Source organism: Pelodiscus sinensis, chromosome 18, assembly GCF_052426305.1.
Source record: "Pelodiscus sinensis isolate ZL-2025 chromosome 18, ASM5242630v1, whole genome shotgun sequence".
Taxonomy (NCBI): domain Eukaryota; kingdom Metazoa; phylum Chordata; order Testudines; family Trionychidae; genus Pelodiscus; species Pelodiscus sinensis.
In genome coordinates, this window is record NC_143069.1 from 3,296,772 (window position 1) to 3,317,266 (window position 20,495).

At 64.6% G+C, this 20,495-nt stretch overlaps 1 protein-coding gene across 2 annotated transcripts in view; it reads left to right on the plus strand.

Annotated features, from left to right (window-relative positions):
• Positions 1 to 2,087: 2,087 nt before the first annotated feature.
• The window catches only part of PPP1R13L (protein phosphatase 1 regulatory subunit 13 like), a 29,909-nt gene continuing 11,501 nt past the window's right edge, over positions 2,088 to 20,495 (plus strand). The window contains exons 1-4 of one of the 2 annotated variants that reach the window (XM_089769913.1): positions 2,088 to 2,215; positions 16,655 to 16,727; positions 18,717 to 18,847; positions 19,786 to 20,034. In XM_089769913.1, coding sequence (XP_089626039.1) covers positions 16,691 to 16,727; positions 18,717 to 18,847; positions 19,786 to 20,034 — 417 coding nt within the window. In that variant the 5' untranslated portion in view covers positions 2,088 to 2,215; positions 16,655 to 16,690. Of the gene's footprint in view, positions 2,216 to 12,411; positions 12,431 to 16,654; positions 16,728 to 18,716; positions 18,848 to 19,785; positions 20,035 to 20,495 lie in introns of those variants that run through there. The other variant, XM_089769914.1, reaches the window with a different exon arrangement.

Below are 20,495 nucleotides of genomic sequence, written 5' to 3' on the forward strand. Positions count from 1 at the left end.
ACCTCCGCACCCCCCCCCCCCAGCTGGCTGCTTGTGGGACCACCGCTGCCTCCTGCTGGCCACTTGTGGGACCTTTGCTGCTGCCCCCTGCTGGCCGCTTGTGGGACCGACACCATCCCCTGTTGGTCACTTGTGGGACCTCTGTTGGCTGCTCCTTTCCTGCTCCTCCTAGCTACCCACACTGGGCAGTCTCTGTGTGGTTTTAGCTCCCCGTCCAGCTCCCCTGCAGCCTGCCAGGGACCCCCAGGCATGCAGCTTCCCTGCAGATCTAGCTCAGTATCTTGTTTTCCAACAGTGGGCAATGCCAGGTGCCCCAGAGGGAATGAACAGGGAACTATCAAGTGATCCCTCCCCTGTCGCCCATTCCTGGCTTCTGACACACCATTCCTACCCATCCTGGCTAACAGCCAGTGATAAACCTGTCCTCTGTCAATTTATCTAGCTCTTTTTTTTACCCCTGTAAAGTCCTGGCCTTCACAACATCCTCTGGCAAGGAGTTCCACAGGTTGATTGTGTTGCATGGCAAAGTACTTCCTTTTGTTTGTTTTAAACCCGCTACCTGTCCAGTTCTTATGTTATGGGAACAAGTAAATAACTTTTCCTTATTCACTTTCTCCACCCCATCAGAATTTTATAGACCTCTATCCTATCCCCCCTTAGTCTCCTCTTTTCTACGCTGAAAAGTCCCAGACCTTTTAATCTCTCCTCATATCGCCGCTGGTCCAAACCCTAATAATTTTTGTTGCCCTTTTCTGAACCTTTTCCAGTGCCAATATCTCTGTTTTGAGATGAGGCGACCACCTCTGTACGCAGTATTCAAGCTGTGGGTGTCCCATGGATTTATAGAGCGGCAATAAGATATTCTCGGTCTTATTCTCTGTCCCTCTTGAATGATTCCCACATTCTGTTTGCGTTTCTGACGACTGCTACACACGGAGTGGAGGTTTGCAGAGAACACTCCATAGTGACTCCAAGATCTCTTGCTGGAGCCGTAGTAGCTAATTTAGTCCTCACCGTTGTGTACGGCGGGTTGGGATGATGTTTTCCCGTGGGCATTGCTTTGCATTTATCAACATGAAAATTCATTTGCCCTTTTGTTGCTCAGTCTCCAAGGCTATGTCTACACTCGCGGCTTCTTGCGCCAGAAATATGCAAATGAGGCTAAGCGTGGAATATTGCCGAGCCTCATTTGCATACCTAATGAGCCGCCATTTTTGCAGAAGAGGCTCTTGCGCCAGAAGGAGCTGTCTACCCTGGCCCTTTCTTGTGCAAGAAAAGCCCTCTTGCGCCATGCCGTTATTCCATGCCAGTCTAGACGCAGCCTATGTGTACCGTGGTCAGTGCGAATGTGCACCACCCAAGGAAACAAACAAACAAAAAAACCCAAGCTGTGGGTGCATTTCTAATCAGCTGGGCAGCTTGAGACTCTCTCCTGAGCGGCTGCATGAGCGCCCGGCCTCCAGGAAACACCGGTTTCTGGCCATTGCTAGACAGCGGCGCTATTTCAGGACACTTCTGGTGTCCTGAAATAGCATTTTCTGTATCTTGGCAGCGTGGGCCTTATTTCGAAATAGTTTTCGGGTGCGCTATTCCAATGCCCCTGTAAACCTCGCTCCACGCGGATCAAAGGACATTTCGAAATAAGCTATTTCGAAGTTAACTCGAAATAAGCTACCGTAGCTCAAATGGCCGGAGTAAGATGAAGGCCTAAACCAAAGTCCATGTAGCACAGGCCTGGAAGCGGCCCCTGATTTGCCTGGATCTGGCCCCGGGGGGCTCAGGGCTCCCCCCTCCCAGCTGGCTCTACAGACCCCCACCCCCCAAGCCTGCTTCCCGGCAGCCCCCTCCCCAGCACAAACCCCAAAAGAGGTTCCCACCCCGCTTGAAGCTTTTTTTTAAACTAGGCATGCGAAAGGTTACGCGGTTAACCAGCTAGCGCCACCCCCGCGGGTACTGCGTACCGGTTCTGGTGAGCCGGCAGGGGCTGCCGCAGGCTCCCCGGGCGCTCGGCGCTGCAGGCACCAGGCACCCGCTCGCCCCCGGCGCCGCGCCGGTCCCTGCCCCGCGGGCAGCCGCTGTCCCGGCCCGGCCGGGGAACTACAGCTCCCGGCGTGCACCGCCCGCCTGTCCCACCTGTGCAGCCGCCCAGACCTGCCCCAGTCCCGGCGCGGCGCGGCCGGAGGGAGCCGCTCCGAGAGGCAGCGCCCGGCGCCAGGTCAGTGCCGCGTCCCTCTGGGCTCCCGCCTGCTCGCGGCTGGGGGGCAGCGCTGCCCGGGCTGGGGGGCGGCCGCCCGGTGGGTGCTCGGGGACTAAGGCTCCGGCCAGCGGCCGGCGAGTGTCTCAGCGCGGGCCCCGCATGCGTCTGAGCTTTGGGACACGCGGGGTCGGAGCAGTCGGGCTGGGCTTTCCTGCAGGGGGAGAGGGGAACCTGTACCCCTCCCGGGCTGGGGCTGGAGCAGCCTGCGGCGCCCCACACGGCTGGCGCCTTGCCCCACAGCGCCCCCTATTGGAAGAGGCTGGGGCTGGAGTAGCCTGCGGCGCCCCACACGGCTGGCGCCTTGCCCCACAGCGCCCCCTATTGGAAGAGGCTGGGGCTGGAGTAGCCTGCGGCGCCCCACACGGCTGGCGCCTTGCCCCACAGCGCCCCCTATTGGAAGAGGCTGGGGCTGGAGTAGCCTGCGGCGCTCCACACGGCTGGCGCCTTGCCCCACAGCGCCCCCTATTGGAAGAGGCTGGGGCTGGAGCAGCCTGCGGCGCCCCACACGGCTGGCGTCTTGCCCCACAGCGCCCCCTATTGGAAGAGGCTGGGGGTGGAGCAGCCTGGGGCTCCCCACACAGCTGGTGCCCTGCCCCACAGCGCCCCCTGTTGGGAGAGGCATGTGGGGGGGTGGAGAAGCCTGCGGTTCCCCCACAGGTGGTGCCCTGCCCCCATAGCACCCCCTGCTGGGAGAAGCTGGGACTGGTGCCCTGCCCCCACAGCCAGCTTCTGCCCTGCCCCCCACGGTGCCCTCTGCTGGGAAAGGCTGGGGAGCAGGGCACATCCTTTCCCACCCAGCGAGCATTGTTCCTGCTCTGGCCAGGTGGAACCCCTTGGCTGAGCCTGAAGTCAAGGCTGGGGGTTCTGGCCCACCCCGCGGTGCCGGCGGGGCTGGTTCTCTGGCCTCAGGCCGATGCTAGTGACCCAAATGCTGAGCCTCAGTGGCCAAGGCTGCAGGCCCCTCTGGCGTGAGCGCCCCAAAGCAGGGTGCCTCTCCCGGCGGCTCCACTCCCATAGCTCAGTGACGGCGCGTGCCAAGCGGCCCTGGGTGTGTTGCTAGGCTGGGCAGGGCTGTCATGGGGGTACCTGTGTGAGGTTGGGGTGGGCCAGTCGCTGGGGCTACAAAACTGAACCGTCCCCACGTTGCTGCCGGGGCTCGTGGGGCTCAGAGCCCTGGTGGGGTGAGTCCAGTCGGAGCAGAGAGCTGGGGGAGACAGGGTCTGGCTGTGGGTTGCAGGACACGGTTCCTTCTGGCGGGGGTCCGCCATCTGCAGCAGCCTGAGCTGCGTGGGGTCAGGGCACGGGGCTGGTCGGGTCCGGCTGGGGCTCTGCTCCCAGCTGGCATTGGACTGTGAGAGCCCACCTCACTGGGACCCTGCTCCAACCCCACCCAGGCAGCACTGGGCGAGGGGTAGGGGGCTGCCAGCCCCAGGAGGTGCCTTGTCTCAGTAGGTCCAGCCATGGGCACGGGCCAGCCATGCACCCTCGGGCTGGAACGCCCGGTCCCGCTTGCCTGCACTGTGGGCATTGGTGGGTGGACAAGGAGCAGCACCCACCTTAGGCCTGATTCTGACCTCGCTCAGCCCCGGGGGACCGAACTCTCTGTTGATCGGAGCCTGGAGCAGTCTCAGGGAACCCCTGGGGATTAGCCTCCCAGCCTGGAATGAATGGCGGAGATAAGGGAACATACCAGCCTGGCCGGGGCCATAAAAGGCAAGCTGGAGGCTGGCTGCGGTCTTATCACCGGCTGATACTGCTTATCGGCGGCTGCCAAGCCAGGGGCTCTGGCGCTGCTTCCTGGCATGTGCCTTACCCTGAAATGGAGCCGAGCGGCGGTGCTGGGCTAGCTGGGGTTGCGCCTTCCTGCTGCCCCTGGGTGGCATGTTCCCCTGGTGTCCCAGCTTTGCCAGGCTGTGGGGGCCACCGTGCCTCTTGGAGTGGCTGAGCGGCATCGGCCAGAGCCGGAGAGGGGGGAGCAGCCCTGGTGGCGTGTTCACTCTGGACCCTAATGCTGACAGATGCTCAGTGATCTTGTTAGCTCTCGGGCGGCAGCTGGTGCTTGGTGAAGTGGCTGCAGGCGAAGGCTCCCGCGGCCAGGGACTCGGGAGCAGGGGCAGCGCACGGTGAGCGTGGGCAGCCCAGCTCTCCGGGGGTGGCTATGGCAGCACCAGCCGGTAGCTGAGCCCTCTGGGGCCCAGCTTGGTTCACTGGTGTCCGGCCCTGGGCAGAGCCACTGATGCCAGGGAAGAGCTCCCTTTGCAGGCAGTGCCAAGCCCCGTGCAGTGCTAATGGGCTGCAGGGAGCTGTGGGAAGGCTCGGCAGGGGGCGGGGGCCCAGCAGGGGGTGCTGGGCTGCGGGGAGGGAGCTGGGGGCCGTGGGGGCCCAGCTGTGTGCAGAGTGGGAGCCCAGCTGGGAGCGCTGGGCTGCAGGAGGCGGTAGGCTGTGGGGGGGCGGGGCCCAGCAGGGGGCAGCGGGCTGCGAGGAGCGGGGTCCTGGGCTGTGTGGGGCGCTGGGCTGCAGGGGGCGAGGCAGGGCCCAGCAGGGGGCGCTGTCGCCTCACAGTGGATGCCGGCTCCCGTGGGGTGGGGCCGTGCGGAGCTGCCATCTTTGGAAAGATGCTGAATCAAAGCCCAGTTGCCCTGAGGTGCTACCGACCCCGGGGACTTGTTGGCCGAGGGCAGCGGGCTATCGAGAGCTGGCTGTGTGGCTAGTCCCCTGGCTGTGTGGCTAGTCCCCTGGCTGTGTGGCTAGTCCCCTGGCTGTGTGGCTAGTCCCCTGGCTGCGTGGCTAGTCCCCTGGCTGCGTGGCTAGTCCCCATGGCGTCCCTGCTCTAAGCCGTGGGGGTCTGGGTGGACCCACCGCACGGGGCAGCATGGGGGGCAGGCTGTGGTGCCTGTTGCGGGAGGCCCCTGTGCTCGCTTCCCGTCTCAGTGCGGCTTGTGTGGCCTGTTTTGCCACCTGCGCTCCCTGGCTGGGTGGAAAGACCCCCCCCCCCCCCCCGGCCCTGTTCTCCCAGGGGGTTGCCGTTCCCACCGGGTCTCGCGCTCCCCGCTGCGGGGGTGGGGCGGGCCCAAGGCGTGACCGCGGCTCTGGGTGTCTGCATCAGGCAGGGGGGCGAGGGGTCCGGGGTGGGCAGCTGGTTGGGACAGTCAATCCCAGACGCTGGGCAGGGCCCGCTCTTCCGCTCCGCCCGGCTGGAAGTGTTTGATCTCCGGGCCAGGAGGCTGGGAGGCTCCGGGCCCTGGCTGCTGCTTGTAAAGATTTGCAGCCGCGCCTGCCCGGGCAGTGCCAGCACACGCCACCCACGTGAGGCAATCGCTGGCAGCACCTTCTCCCTCCCTAGGAATGGCTCCACCTCCTGCTGGTGTGGGGGGGCGGGCGCCCTTCCTGTTTGCCTGCTCCCCCAGCTCGGGGGGGAGGTGGCGCCTGCAGGGTCTGTCTTGGTGCAATGGCAGCCTCAGCCTCCGCACGGCTTCTGTGGCAGACCCCGAGCTCCGTCCGCTTCGCTCGGCGCCCGGGGGGCCCTGTGCCGTGCCAGGCCTGCTCCCGTGGGAAAGTGCCTGGAGACCAGCAGCCCCACCCCACGCAGAGTGTCTGCTTGGATCTGGCCCCTGGCCAGGGGCCCTGCTGGCTCTGGGGAGTGGGACACAGCGTTTGCCCTCTAGGGGGCGCCAGCTCCAATCTGGCGCCGGGCTGGGGTACGGGGTGGGACATGGGACCTTTCCCCTCTAGGGGGGCGCTAGCACCCGTCTGGGCTTAGCGCTGTGGGATGGCCTGGCTCGGGGGTGGGGAATGGTTGGGATTGGATGGGTCCCATGGGCACCTGAGGGGTCCCAGCCTTGTGTCTATGGCGCTGGGAGCGCCGTGCCAACCTGGCGCCTGGCTGGCACGAGCCGCTAGCTCTGGCAAGGGTCTTAGCACCATTTCCTGTGCGGGGGGGGGGGGAGCCGTGGGCGTGGAGACGGGTCCTATTGGGCCTGGCCTGCCCCCCAGAGCACGGGGCTTGGCAGCAGAGGAAACCCGGGGGAATGGCACATGTGGACAGGAGCATGGGTTGATTTACCCACTTCTGTTCTTGCGCTGCTCCACTTACAGAACTGGCCTCGGGACCCGCCCTTCCCTGGGAACCAGAGCCAGGCGAGCTCTGTGCCCTCCAGGGGGGCGTGGTTGGCCCCTTGGCTCCCCCCAACTCCCTTTGGGTTGCAGACCCACTGGGGTCTCCACCAGTGTTCCCTCTAATCTTTTCCTTCCATGTGCGGAATAAATGTTTATGTGCACCAAAGCCTGCGCAAATGTGCACCGCCACTAGAAACACAAAACTGAGCTATGGGGGCTCTGCTGATCAGCCGGGCAGCATTGGAATCTCTCTGGGCGGCTGCCCTAGGGCCCAGGTTCCCGGGATCGCTGGTCCCCACCCCGACCGCCGAGGCGTGCGTCTGTCTGCAGTTTCAGCCGCCGTTCCTCAGTCCCTGTTGTGCAGCAAGCTGCCCGTGGGCCGCGTCCTTCCGCCTCCCTGGGCCTTGTGTCCCAGCCGTGCTGCGGGGAAGCAGCCGGGGCTGCGAGGTGCCCAGGTTCTGCGGCGGTGGGAATCGCTCGTGGGATTCACCCTGCGGCCGCAGCATGCTGGAGCCGGGGTCTCGCACGGCGATTCCAGCAGGAGCAGGGCTGGCACCGATCCTGGGCATTATGACCGTTCCTGGCAGGCGGGCGGTGGGGCTGCAGCCGGGACGGACTTTCCCTGCCTGTCGCCATGAGGGAGGGTGCCACGGCCTATGCCAGGCAGAGTGGCACGCTCCACCCGTGCTGTGCAGGTGCCATGCTCTCTCCGGGGCTCTCGGCTGAGCCTCCTCCGGTCAGAGAGGGGAGGGGATGTGGCCCCGGCTCTCCTACCATGGCTGGGCCCTAGAAAGAGTTCGGAGCCGAGGGGGTGCCTGAAATTCAGCCGGGTTTGGGTACCTCGGATGCCCCAGGCTCCTGCTGCCGCGTGCCTGGGGGCGTACAGCCAGCAGGGCGCTGGCGTGCAGCCCCGTCGTCACGGTGGGGCCCACGCTGAACCTTTCCCGTGTCAGCAGCACCCGCGCTTCCCATCCTTGGGGAGCTGGGGGCCTCTGCCCCTCAGCTGTCCCTGGGGGCACGGCCTCCCCTCTTCCTGGTAGGATGCTGTGAGCCACCCTCTGCCCCAGAGACCAGCACTCCCTGTAAGGGGAACACTTGTGGGGAACCCGCGACCCTGTCCTCCCCAGGCGGGCACCCTATCCCCTAGGCCACGCGGGAACCCACTCCTCCACCTTACCGCGGGTAGGCCCTTTATCACGCCTGCCCCAGTGTCGCCCGTTCCGACGCTACCCATCCTGCTCAGGAGAGCTCCCAGTGCCGCCCGGCTAGGCGTTGGGTTGCTCTTGGTGGTGCACATTTGCACCTGCCTCAGTGCACAGACAAAAATGTATTCCGCACACGGATGGAAAAGATTCACGGGAATATTGCCAGAGACCCCGAGCACCACAGGCCAGGAGAGTGGCCCAGGGCTGTGGGAGGGACTCGGATGCCTCAGAGGGACCTGCACTTTAATACAGCTAAAGACAATGCCCTGGGTTGTGTCGTGTCAGTACCTTGCACCCTGCGCCTGGGAGCCAAGGATGGGGAGCAGGGACTTGGGGTCACAGCGGACATCAGCAGCCTCTGACCTGCCCTGGGGGTGGCTGGGTAGGAGGGTGAACGTGATCCTGGGGTGCGTGAGCAGGAGCAGGATGGGGGGGGATCACTTAGCATATGCCACTGGTGAGCGATGGTTTCCATCCATGTGCGGAGTAAATTTTATGTGCGCCGAGGCCCGTTGCTCTCTGGCTCCACCAGAGGCGGCTGGGCCTGGTAGGTCCGGGATCATCCTGTCTGACCCGTTGGACGCGGGCCAGGGGACGTCCGAGGGCCAGACGAGCTGGATTGTGGGGGTCCCCTCCCACTCTGGGGGCCCCAGTGATGTGTAGCCCTCCATGCGGGGGAGGAGGGGCGGCCTCTGCTCAGAGCCACGAATCTGGGTCCACGAGGTGGTGCCCATTTGCTCCAGGGACAAGCCGGGGAAAGGGGGACCCAGGCCCTGCAGGAGAGGGGCAGGCTGACCCCCATGCTCCCCATGCCCGGCTGGCAGTCTGGGTCCAGGTTATCTCCCCATGGGGGCATTTGGGGCACGGGACCTGGGCTGGTGAGGGAGGGGCTGGGGGTTGCACGGCAGTTTGGCCTGCCGGGCGGGTACCGTGGGCGGGTACATCTGCCAGCACAAGGCCTAGTTTTATGGACCTGGGTGTGGCGGCTGGAGAGCAGGTTTCCTGGGTGGGTGCGCGGCGGCAGAGAGAGTGTCGGGGTGTGCACAGTGCTGCGTATTACTCACACCCACACCGGCGCCGCTGGGAGCCAGGGCCAGGCGGGGATGTGTGGGGCATTCTGCTGCCCCGGAGGGCTCCACCCCCCAGGCGTGGCAGCCGGCTCGGAGCTGGCAACAGCCCGCTCCCAGCTCAGCCCTGGCCTCCGTGCGGGAGGCCGGGGGTTCGGTGCTGGCTGAAGACCTGGACTGGGGACATGACCTCTTCCCCTTCCCCCTCAGCCCCTTCCCCTCCAACACGAGAGCTGGGTGCCACGGAGCCCTCTACCACGGGCAGAAGGAGAGGAGATGCTCCCACAGCGTCTGACAGGAGGCCCCCCCACTGCCCACAGCAGGCAGGCGTTCGGCCCCCGTGCCACTCTCTGGGGAGCTCCTGGGGGAGGGTTCCTGGCTTCTGCCTGTGGCTCTGGGAGGAGAGTGATGTCTAGTGGTCAGAGTGAGGAGGGGCTGGGAACCAGGACCCCTGGGATCTATCTGGAGCTGTGGGAGGGAAGTGGAGTCTAGTGGTTAGCGGAGAAGGGGCTGGGCGAGGGGATCTTGCCACCTGCCCCGAGTGCGAGTCCCTGCCTGTCGGTGCCGTGCTCTCCCGTGGCCACTGGGGCCGGTAATGCTCCCCTAGCTCCGGCAGGTCTGGCCGGCATTGTGCTCCGGATGCCCTGGCGCAGGGTGGAGCCCAATGGCCCCGTGCTGGGGTGCTGGGTTTCGCTCTGACACCCACGAGGTGGCAGGAGCTGCCCTGCCCCTTTGCCCGGTTGCTGCTTCACGGCAGGAGCTGGGCCTCCCCTGCCGAAGAGGGAGAGGCCGCGAGGGGCCCTGGGGCTAGCGAGGATGACCTAGAATCCGTACGGTGCGAAGGGCCGGCCAGGGCCATCGAAAACCCTCTGCCCGGGTGCGTTGCGTCTAAACCACCCAAGACGGACGGCTCGAGCCTCCTTTCGAAGACCTCCTGGGCCGCGTGCTCCATCTTCCCGCTGTTCTCGTTCCTCCCGGAGAGATTCAATTTCCGTCTGCTCTGCCGCCGGGTGAGCCCGTTCCCTCTTGTCCCGCCCTGCCTGGCAGAAGAGAACAGCTTCCCTCCATCTTCTTGTATGGCAGCCATTCACGTAGCTCAGTGCTGGGGACCTCAGGCCCGGGGGCCGGATGTGGCCCCCGGCTTGCCTGGATCTGGTCCCCGAAGCTCAGGCCTCATCCCCTACATTGGGGAGTTTGTCCTAGTGCTCCAGTCTCCCCCTACTGCCCCACCGTCGGCTGGAGCACACAGAATCGACCGGCCTGGGCCCCCCTAGGCTCTGGGGTGCAAGGGACATGGGGGGGGGGTCTTTCTCCTTCCCAGTCAGGGGCCACGGGGAGGGGTTGTTTTTTTTTTTTGCTTCTCACTTATGTGTGGCCCCCGATTGATTTTCCTGAGGGTCAGTGGCCCCTGACCCCAAAAAGGCCCCCACCCCTGAAGTAGCTGAACACGACTCTCCAGCTCAGTGGTTTGAGCATTGGCCTGCTAAACCCAGGGTTGTGAGTTCAATTCTTGCGGAGGCCATTTAGGGATTTGGGGCAAAAATTCATCAGGGATGGTACTTGGTCCTGCTGAGAAGGCGGAGGACTGGACTCCATGGCCTTTCAAGGTCCCTTCCAGTTCTAGGCAATCTCCCCTCCCCGGCCCCCAAGCTCCTCTTTTCCTGAGGAAACACCCCCCCGTTCCTTCAGGCTCTTCCCGCCCGGCTGCATTCCCTCCCTGGGCTCATCCTCATGACTCGTCCCTGGGTCCTTTCTAGTTCCGCCGCATTCCTTCTGGGCGTTGGGGACCCGAACCGGACGCAGTGCGCCGGAGGCCTGGCCAGCCCCCAGGGAGCCGCACGCTCCCCTCCCAGCTCCTTCGCAGCCCGGCCGCGCCCGTGGGCCCCCCAGGCTGCATGGGGAGCTCGGCTTGGCTGCACCTTCCGTGGGGCAGGGTGGAATTCCGTTGTGTGGCTGTCGCCCGGTTCTCCTGTGGGTCAGGGTCCCTTGGAAGTGCAGCTCCGTCTGCCGAGGGACTGGCAGCCTCCCCTCCCCAGATGTGCGGAACCGGCCGATTTGATCAGGCTGCTCGCTGGACCTGCCGGGGCTGTCAAGTCCCGTGTCGTTGGTTAACCACGAGGTTTACTTGGTTAGTCGATTTAAAGGGGGCGTGAGCAGGCGGGTCCACTCCAGCCCCACTGGCCTGGAGCGCCCCCCCCAGGCCTCAGGCAGGAGCTGCTCCGGTTGACCGGAGCACGCCCTGTCCGTGGTGTGCCCCTCATGACAGGCAGGGAGCTGCTCCAGATCCCCACCCCTGCGGTTAACCAGATCTGTAAGCCTCTCCCGTTAAGGGCGATGCTTAACCCCCATCCCAGGCAGGGGGGAGGGGGCAGATAAAGGGGGCAATTGCCTGCTCCCTCTGCCTGCTCTGTGGAGAGCGTCTCTTGATTCAAAGCTGCTTTTGATACACCCCATGCAGGCTCCAAGGGGAGCAACGGCAGGGCGTCCTGGGGCCCAGCAATTCAAAAGGGCAGCGGCCCGGGCTCTGGGCCCTTTACATTGCCACTGGAGCACCACACAGCGTGCTCCGGGCGGCTCTCGGGGCTGGATGAGAGGTGGAGGGGGCAGGGCAGTGCTGTGGGCTGGCTGCCCCAACCCCACCCTCTCTGGCCAAGGTCCCATCCCTTCCGGGAGCACGGAGATGCTTCCCCCTCCTCCCCCCCACACCACTTGCCTAGGCAAATCTGTCACCCGCGCTGGCATGGGGCATAGCAAAAGTGGGTGGAAGGAAGGAATTAAGGAAGGAAACAAGGAATTAAGGAAGGAATTAAGGAAGGAAGGAAGGAATTAATTCTTAACGCAGGCATGGAGAAGAGGTGGAATAATTTGCTTGTTTAAAGCAAGTCTCTGGAATCCATCCTCCGTTAGGCTGTTCTCAGTAGTGACGGATGCAGAACAAGGAGCAATGGGCTCAAGTTGTGGTGGGAGAGGTCCAGGTTGGATATTAGGAAAAACTATTTCACTAGGGGAGTGGGGAAGCGCTGGAATGGGTTCCCTAGGGAAGTGGTGGAGTCTCCATCCCTAGAGATTTTAAAGTCTCGGCTTGACAAAGCCCTGGCTGGGTTGATTGAGTTGGGATTGGTCCTGCCTAGAGCAGGGGGCTGGACTTGACCTTCTGAGGTCTCCTCCAGCTCTATGATTCTATGATCCGTGCCTTTAGGTTTCAGTTCCTAGCAGAGATCCTCCTGAGGCGAGACGCAGAAATGGAAGAGCCCCCAGGGCCTTGCCCATGTGGGGGGATCCCGTTGTTCTCCTTGGGCGAACGTCTTTCCCAAGGTGGGGTCCGTCACATGAGCCAGTGCCCTGTCCAGGGAGGACTCGAAGCTTTTTAGGCAGCTGCTGTTGCTCCTTTCTGGTCGGGATGTTCCCAGCCTAGCTCCTCACATGTGGAGCGGCACCACCCCAGGTGCCATTGTCTCTTTGCTAGCCGCCTGCTCACAGTATGTTGCTCAAGCCTGCCGGTACCGCCCAGAAGCAAGCATTTGCAACACCCGGACAGAGCCGCCGCTCATAACGTCCAACGCAACAATGGTACGCGCCTGTGAGCAGTGTAAACAGAGCCGGTGAATCATCAGGTTTTCACAGACACCTCGCTTGGCCTGCTTTGTACAAGACGTGGTGCCCACGTAGAACAGCGGTTGCAACAATGGCTTGTGTGTTCGTCTCGCAATCCAGTAACATCACACGTGCCTATGGCGTGGGCGCACCTGCCGGTCGTGTCTGTGCTTGCAGCGCGTGGGTGACAGGTTAGATCAACAGAAGTCCCTTGGGGGTTGTCCCCTGATGTGCTGACTGTGCTGTTGATGCCCGCCTTGCTGCTCTCCGGGACGCCCCAGCACCCTGTCCGGCTGGGCCAGGAGTCCTGCTCTCTCCCAGCCAAGCCACAGACTTGGGGTAACCGTCAACACAGACGCTGAGTCATTTCAGCCTTAAGGGCCCAGCACCCAGGAAACCAACTGCCCAAAGAGAACGAATCCGTGTCAAAATGTTACACAGACAAAGCCCGTAAAGCCCACCCCCTTATCAATGAAAGCAAGAAATGCCCCCCGGCCCCTCGGCTCCGGTAACAATTATTGACCCTGGGCCGGATAATAAATGTGTTTTTATTCAGTATGTAAAGTAGGATTTGAGTGGTTGCAAGTGAAAACAGACAGGGCAACGTAAGTTACTAAATTAAAACAAAAAGCGACAGCTCATTCTAAGGGTCAGAATTGATCTTCACTCTGGCCAGGGTCTACGGTTTTCCCCCGTGTTCCTTGCTGTCCAATAGCCTCTCTGGATGGACCAGGCAGGCTCAGACGCCAGCTGAAGACAGAGGAGTGGTGGCTTCCCGTTGCTTAAATAGACTTTTCCCCAGGGCGGGAAGCCTTTTTGCAACACCCCCCCCCCTTCCATCCCCTTGAAAAAATGCCAGGTTCGAGATGGGTTTCGGTACCAGGAGGCATGGTCATGTGTCTTTCTAGGACCAACCACCGTGTGGGCTGACAAGACAAACACGGCCGTTCAAGTACAGGTGGAACCTCTAATCCGGCACCTTCGGGATCTGACTGGTTCCGAATGAGAGAATTTGCCGGATCATGGGAGTCAAAATTGTCCAGCAGCATTACCAGGACTTCCACTGCTCCCTGGGCTGTTAGAGGATTTTTAGGGAGAAATTCGACCTAAATAACAGCGCCAGGACTGGTGGCTGTAAACAAACTTTATGGGACTGCAGGAAACTTGGCACCACCCATGATAAGTGGACACCCAGCTCCCTAAAATCATGCCGGACCATGAGAGTTGCCAGATCAGAGGGTTCTGGACTGGAGACGTTCAGCCTATACTGAGTCCTGGCCCTCAATAGCACCTTTAGAATGGTAAGCCGATCCACGCTGCGGATTTCTAACTTCAGACAAGTATGGTTCATGCACAACACCAGGCTGTACCCATTCTGCAGATTGTAATGTTACAATTGAACTGTTACAAAGGGAGTTTGTCGAACGTGTCTCCGAGTTCTGCCTATTCCTATTCGTAAGCCAATGTTCATAAAGTGCGGAGATACGCCCAGTCACTGAAAAACAAGACTATCTAGGAAGGTGCCCTGCAGAAAGGGATCTAGGGGTCAGAGTGGACCACAAGCTAAATATGAGCCAACGGTGTGATGCTGTTGCAAAAAAAGCAAACGTGATTCTGGGCTGCATGAACAGGAGTGTGGTGAGCAAGACACGAGGAGTCATTCTTCTGCTCTGCTCTGCGCTGGTTAGGCCTCTGTTGGAATTTTGTGTCAAGTTCTGGGCACCGGATTCCAGGAAAGTTGTGGAGAAATTGGAGCGGGTCCAGAGAAGAGCAACAACAGTGATTCAAAGTCTAGAAAACATGAGCCACGAGGGCAGACTGAGAGAATGGGCCTTGTTTAGTTTGGAAAGGAGAAGACTGAGGGGGGACATGAGAGCGGTTTTCAAGTATCTAAAAGGGTGTCCTAAGGAGGAGGGAGAAAATTTGTTCTTCCTGGCCTCTGAGGATAGGACAAGAAGCAATGGGCTTCAATTGCAGCCAGGGGGGTTTAGGTTGGACATTAGGAAAAACTTCCTACCGGTCGGGGGGTGAAACACTGGGATAAGTTGCCCAGGGAGGTTGTGGAGTCTCCATCTTGGAGCAGGTTGGACAGACGCCTGTCAGGGATGGACTAGACGGTGCTTGGCCTGCCATGAGGGCCGGGGACTGGACTTAATGGCCTTTCGAGGTCCCTTCCGGGCCTAGGGTTCTAAGATACCACATCAGCCCTCGACAGCTGCCAGGCGGCGGGGCAGCCAGCAGTCCTGGCTTCTCCTGTGATGTTGGCAGTCCCTGCCTGTGCTGACCCTCACCCTGCTCCGCCGGGGGGCTCTTGGGGTCCCCCGGGTGGCGTGGCCGTGGGAGGGGCCCCTCGTACCGCAGCGCCAGGGCAGAGCCCTCCGGGGGCCGTGGCTGCCTCAGGGCAGCTCGGCTTAGCAGGGGCACGTGAGGGCAGAGCTGCGTGGGCATTGGGCACCGGCGTGGCGGAGCGCAGGGGGCTGAGTCCCAGAAACCTTACGAGCAAGGCCCCGTCTGGGCTGTCCACAGAAGGCCACGGCAGCTGTCTCCTCACAGTCTATCCCTGGGCCTTTGCCACATCCCTGGCGACGGGCCCCCGGCCTTCCCGCTTTGCCGGGTCTGTCCCTGTCGAGGGGAGACGGGGCCCCCCTGGCTTGTCCTACGTGTTCCCCCTCCCCCTCTGCTGGCATCTCCGGCATCTCTCAGCCCAGGGCCAGCTGTCTAGGCTCCCGGGCTGTGGCTACTCCAGCGGGAGGGCTGGCTGGTTGGCTCCGGGCCCATCCCCTCCCCCTGGGCTGGGAGCCTGGTTCTCTGGCCTGGAGCCTCCGGAGCGAGGCTCTGACCCTGCTCAGAGTCAAATTGCAGCAGCTCAAAGCCGTTCCCCCGGTCCTGACAGGCAGACGGAGCCGCCCGGTTGCAGCTCCGGCTTCCTCTGATTCCCACCCGGGCCTGGGGAATTCCCTCTCCCGCCCCGCAGGGTCTGGAGGCACCAGGATCCGGGTGCTGCCTGTCTCGAGGCTGCTCCTCCGCTGGCTTCTCTCCGGCGGGTCCGCACCACGCTCCCGACCTTAGACGGGGGTTGTGTGTTTGACAGACCCCGTCCCACAAAAGGGCTGGTGTAGACCCAGTCCGAGTGTTCCCCTGCGTGGATGCCGTTTGTCCAGGGAAGGGGAATGTACAGGTCCGGCAGGGTGTGAGTTCGCCGGATGCCCGCTTATCGTGGGTGTGGCCAAGTTTCCCGCGGTCCCCTCAAGTTTGTTTACGGCCCCCGGTCCCGGCTCTGTGTTCTGGGCCGTTACTTAGCTCGACTTCACGCCTCCCTGTCCTCGCGCAGCCCGGCAAGCCACGGCAGTCTTGGTGATGCCGCGAGAATATCGACCTCCCTGGTCCGGCAAATTCTCCGGTGCAGCACCGGTCAGGGGAGGCCCAGCCTGTACAGGGCACCCTGCTATAAGTCGCCCCCGGATACTACCTGGGGGGAGCCCTCCCGAGCTGTATCTCCAGGAGAGAGCTGAGCCCGCCCCCACCCTAGCGACAGGGAAGACTCTGGCGCTAGCTGGCCCCCTCCTCCCCCAGCGTGGGCCGGCCACCCCCCCCCAGGCCAGGCCTGTGGCCTGGCTGTCCCACCCCCCAGGCCGGAGACCCCGACTTTCTAATTTCCCTGGGGAGGTTCGACCCCGGCTTTGGCCCTGCTTCCTGTCTCCCCCGAAGGCGCCAGTCCTGCGCCCCTCTTCCCCCCGCCCCTGGCCTGCTCGTTCTCCCTTCCCCTCGGAGCCCGGTCCCCCGCCGGGCTGGGCCTCAGCCCTGTCCCGGTGGAGGGCGCCGCGGCTCGGGGGAGGGCTGGTGAGAGAGGTCCCATGGGGCGTCTACAGCCGGGAGTCCCCGACCCCCACCGTGGTCCCTCAGCGTGCCCAGGTGCTCCGCACGCTCCCTGGGGGCCGGAGCCTGCCCTCCGTGGCCCAGGATGTGGGACCGGGCCGGGGGCATTGTGCTCTGGGCCCTGGGGCTCTGCAGGCACCTGGCAAGCGGGCCTGGGGGCACCCCTGTGCCCGCCCCGGGCGTGCGCTTCGTGCCCGCGTTGACCCGAGACGGGGGGGGGGGGGCTGCTCCCCTCTGTCGTGCCCGGGGAGGGGGGGATGTGTGTGTGCGTGTGCGCCGGGGGGGCTGTCCCCAATCCTGTCCCACGTGGCCCGGGCTGGGGGGCGGGCCCGTGTGGCCCAGCCAGGTCGGATTGCCCAAGAGCCCTGAGTCAGCCGCCCCGCCCGCATTCCCCGCCACGCCCGGCTCCCTGGGGAAGGCAGGGGAGCCCTCCGAGCCGGGGCACGTCCCCAGCGCCCATGGCCCCGGGGCGGGGGTCAGGGGGAGGCCCTGGCTGAGAAGGCGGCTCTGGGTCCCATGGAAACGCTTCCCCTCCCCAGGTCCCTGCGAGGCTGCAGCCCGGAGCCCCCGGCGCCATGGCCAGCCAGAGGAGCCAGGAGCTCAGCTTCCAATGTAAGGGGGGGGGACACGGGGGTTGTGATGGGGGGGGGCTGGGAGATGGGGGTTGTGATGGGGGAGATGGGGGTTGTGGGGGGGTTGGTAGATGTGGAGTGAGTGTGAATTTGGGGGCAGGGGGTGGAAGTTTGGGGGTGCTGTGTGGTGGTTGGCAGAGGGGTGAGGGGGTGGGGGATGGGGTGCGGTAGGTGGGGGGTTGGGGGTGCAGAGGGTGGGTGGTGGCTGGGAGGGGTGTGGTAGGTTGGGGTTCTGGGGGTGCAGAGGGGCTAGGGTGGCTGGCAGAGGTATGAAGAGTCTGGGGGTGCGGGTTGGCGGTGAGGTAGTTTGGGATTTTGGGGGGTGCAGTGGGGGTGGGGGTGGAGTTCCAGGGGTGCAGTGGGGTGTGCTACATTGGGATTGTAGGGGTGCAGTGGGGGTGGCACGTTGAGGTTCAGGGGTACAGTGGGGGTGGGGTTCTGGGGGTGCAGTAGGGGTGGGGTGGGTGGAGTTCCGGGGGTGCAGTGGGGGTGGGGTACATTGGAGTTCTGGGAGTGCAGTGGCGGTGGGGGGGGGGGTTTCCAGGGGTGCAATTGGGGTGTAGTACATTGGGATTGTGGGGGTGGGGTGGGTGGAGTTCTGGGGGTGCAGTGGGGGTGGGAGGTGGTACATTGGGGTTCTGGGGGTGGGGGTTCTGGGGGTGCAGTGGGGGGTAGGAGGTGGTACATTGGAGTTCTGGGGGTGGAGGGGTTCTGGGGGTAGAGGGGATTCTGGGGGTGCAGTGGGGGTAGGAGGTGGTACATTGGGGTTCTGGGGGTGGAGGAGGTTCTGGGGGTGGGGGTTCTGGGGGTGCAGTGGGGGGTAGGAGGTGGTACATTGGGGTTCTGGGGGTGGAGGGGGCTCTGGGGGTGCAGTGGGGGGTAGGTGGTGGTACATTGGGGTTCTGGGGGTGGGGGGTTCTGGGGATGCAGTGGGGGTAGGAGGCGGTACATGGGGGTTCTGGGGATGCAGTGGGGGTAGGAGGCGGTACATGGGGGTTCTGGGGGTGGAGGAGGGGGGGTGGGGGTTCTGGGGGTGGGGTGGGGGTGCAGTGGGGGTAGGAGGCAGTACATGGGGGTTCATTGGGGGGGGGTGGGGGGTTCTGGGGGTGCAGTGGGGGTAGGAGGCGGTACATGGGGGTTCTGGGGGTGGGGGGTTCTGGGGGTGCAGTGGGGGTAGGAGGCGGTACATGGGGGTTCTGGGGGTGGGGGGTTCTGGGGGTGCAGTGGGGGTAGGAGGCGGTACATGGGGGTTCTGGGGGTGGGGGGGGGGTTCTGGGGGTGGGGGTGGGGGGTTCAGTGGGGGTAGGAGGCGGTACATGGGGGTTCTGGGGGTGCAGTGGGGGTAGGGGACATTCTGGGGGTGCAGGGGGGTGCAGGGGGTGGGGGTAGGAGGCAGTACATGGGGGTTCTGGGGGTGGGGGGGGGGTTCTGGGGGTGCAGTGGGGGTAGGAGGCGGTACATGGGGGTTCTGGGGGTGGGGGGTTCTGGGGGTGCAGTGGGGGTAGGAGGCGGTACATGGGGGTTCTGGGGGTGCAGTGGGGGTAGGAGGCGGTACATGGGGGTTCTGGGGGGTGCAGTGGGGGTAGGAGGCGGTACATGGGGGTTCTGGGGGTGTAGAGGAGGTTGAGGTGGGGTACGTTGGAGTTGGGGGGTCGCTAGTGGATTCTTAGCTATTTGGTCTCAGCCTCCCAGAGCTCTCTGGCTGCTGGTGCTGATCTGGCAGCCCCGACTTCTCACCGACAGGCCAGAGCTCCCCCCCCCGGCCCCTGGGGAGAGGCCTGGAGAGAAATGGGGGGGGGCAGGGACCCTGTTGCTCCCTGATGGGGACCGATCTGGCTGGAATCACGCCGAGGAAGGGCCGGGGCCCAGTGCTGGGAGGTTCAGGGCTCGGCCCGGGCTCGGCCGGCTGGGCTGAGGGAGGTGCCGAAGGGGCCGGCCTGGCCCAGGCCTCACGGTGCCTCTCCCTCAGCCCTGTCCGCCAAGCACATTGACCTGAAGCAAGTGGAGCTGGACACGGCTGTGGCCAAGGTGGACGAGCTGTCCAGGCAGCTGGAATCCCTGTGGACGGACAGCCCGGACCAGGCTGCCGGGCCGCCCAAGGTACCGCGGGGAGGGCAGGTGGCTGGTCCTGGGCACGGGCCGGGCGCCCACCGCTCAGATGCAGCCACCTCTGGGGTGGGAGGTGGCTGACGGAACCCGCTCATGTCCCCGGGCCGTGGCGTGGGGGGGAGCCGGTCAGGCCCCTGGGCTAGAACCTGGGATGGCGAAGAAGTCAGGTGGGCATGAGTTCAGGTCTCTCTTCCCCAAGACGACACCGCGTCTCGGGGGCCATGGGGGCCAGTGGGAGCAGCCCTTGCTCCCAGCCCCACAGCGCCCCCTACTGGGCCCTGCCCTGCTCCCAGCCGCACAGCGCCCCCTACTGGGCCCTGCCCTGCTCCCAGCCCCACAGCGCCCCCTGCTGGGCCCTGCCCTGCTCCCAGCCCCACAGCGCCCCCTGCTGGGCCCTGCCCTGCTCCCAGCCCCACAGCGCCCCCTGCTGGGCCCTGCCCTGCTCCCAGCCGCACAGTGCCCCCTGCTGGGCCCTGCCCTTCTCCCAGCCCCACAGCGCCCCCTGCTGGGCCCTGCCCTGCTCCCAGCCGCACAGCGCCCCCTGCTGGGCCCTGGCCCTGCTCCCAAATGCACAGCACCTCCCCGCTGGGCCCTGGGTGCACAGCACCCCCTGCCGGGCCCTGGCCCCACAGCCAGCCCCACAGCGCCCCCCTGCGGGGTCCCCGCCTCCTTCCCAGCCGCACAGCGCCCCCCAGTGGGCCCCAGCCTCCCTACAGCCCAGCGCTCCCTACTACTGCCCTGGGGTCAGCACTGACCATGTGCCCCCTTTACCGCTCACATGAAGCCGTGGGGCTGAAGTGCCCCTCCCCGCCGTGTCCCATGCAGCGGTGCCATAACCGGGGTCAGGGTTGCGCTGGATGGGCCAGGGGCCTCGTGCTGCAGCAGCCAGGCCGGCGCTGAGCCCTGCCCGCTCTCTCTGCCGCTCTCAGGTGGACCGATACAGCGCCAGCCCCATGCACGCCCCAGTGCCGCTCCGCATGGCCACGTCCCCGCAGCTCCAGCATGCCAGGAGGAGCCTGTCCCTGGAGACCACCGACGGCTACGTCTCCTACCGCGCCGAGACCCTGCCTGCCGGCAGCCAGACACCCAAGGCCTCGCTGGGCCGTCCCGCCTCGCCCCAGTCCCCGTTCTACCTGGCGGGCGAGCCGCCGGAGCGGGCCCAGTCGCCCCGGCCCAAGGTGCTGCCCGTCTCGCTGCCCCTGCCCAGCCCCAAGGGGCGCTCCCCCTCCCCGCGCCCCCTGTGGCCGGCCGGCGCCCCGGAGCACCTCTACGCCAGGCCAGTGGGTCGCGCCGGCTCCTGGCCCTGCTCCCGGCCGCACAGGGCATGGGGGGGGGGGAGCCAGCCAGGCCCCCAGGCTAGAACCTGGGATGGCGAAGGAGTCAGGTGGGCAGGAGTTCAGGTCTCTCTTCCCCAAGACGGCCCCTCCCGCCGCGCAGCGTCTCCTGGGGCCGTGGCGGGCCAGTGGGAGCGGCCCTCACCCTGAACGGGCAGCGCCCCCCGCTAGGCCATGGCCCTGCCCCTGGCCGCACAGCCCCCCCCCCCCCAGTCCTGATTTCGGCCCCGTTCCCAGCTGCATAGCGCCCCCTGCTGGAACCCGGCCCCACTTCCGGCCGCACAGCGCCCCCTGCCCTGGCCCTG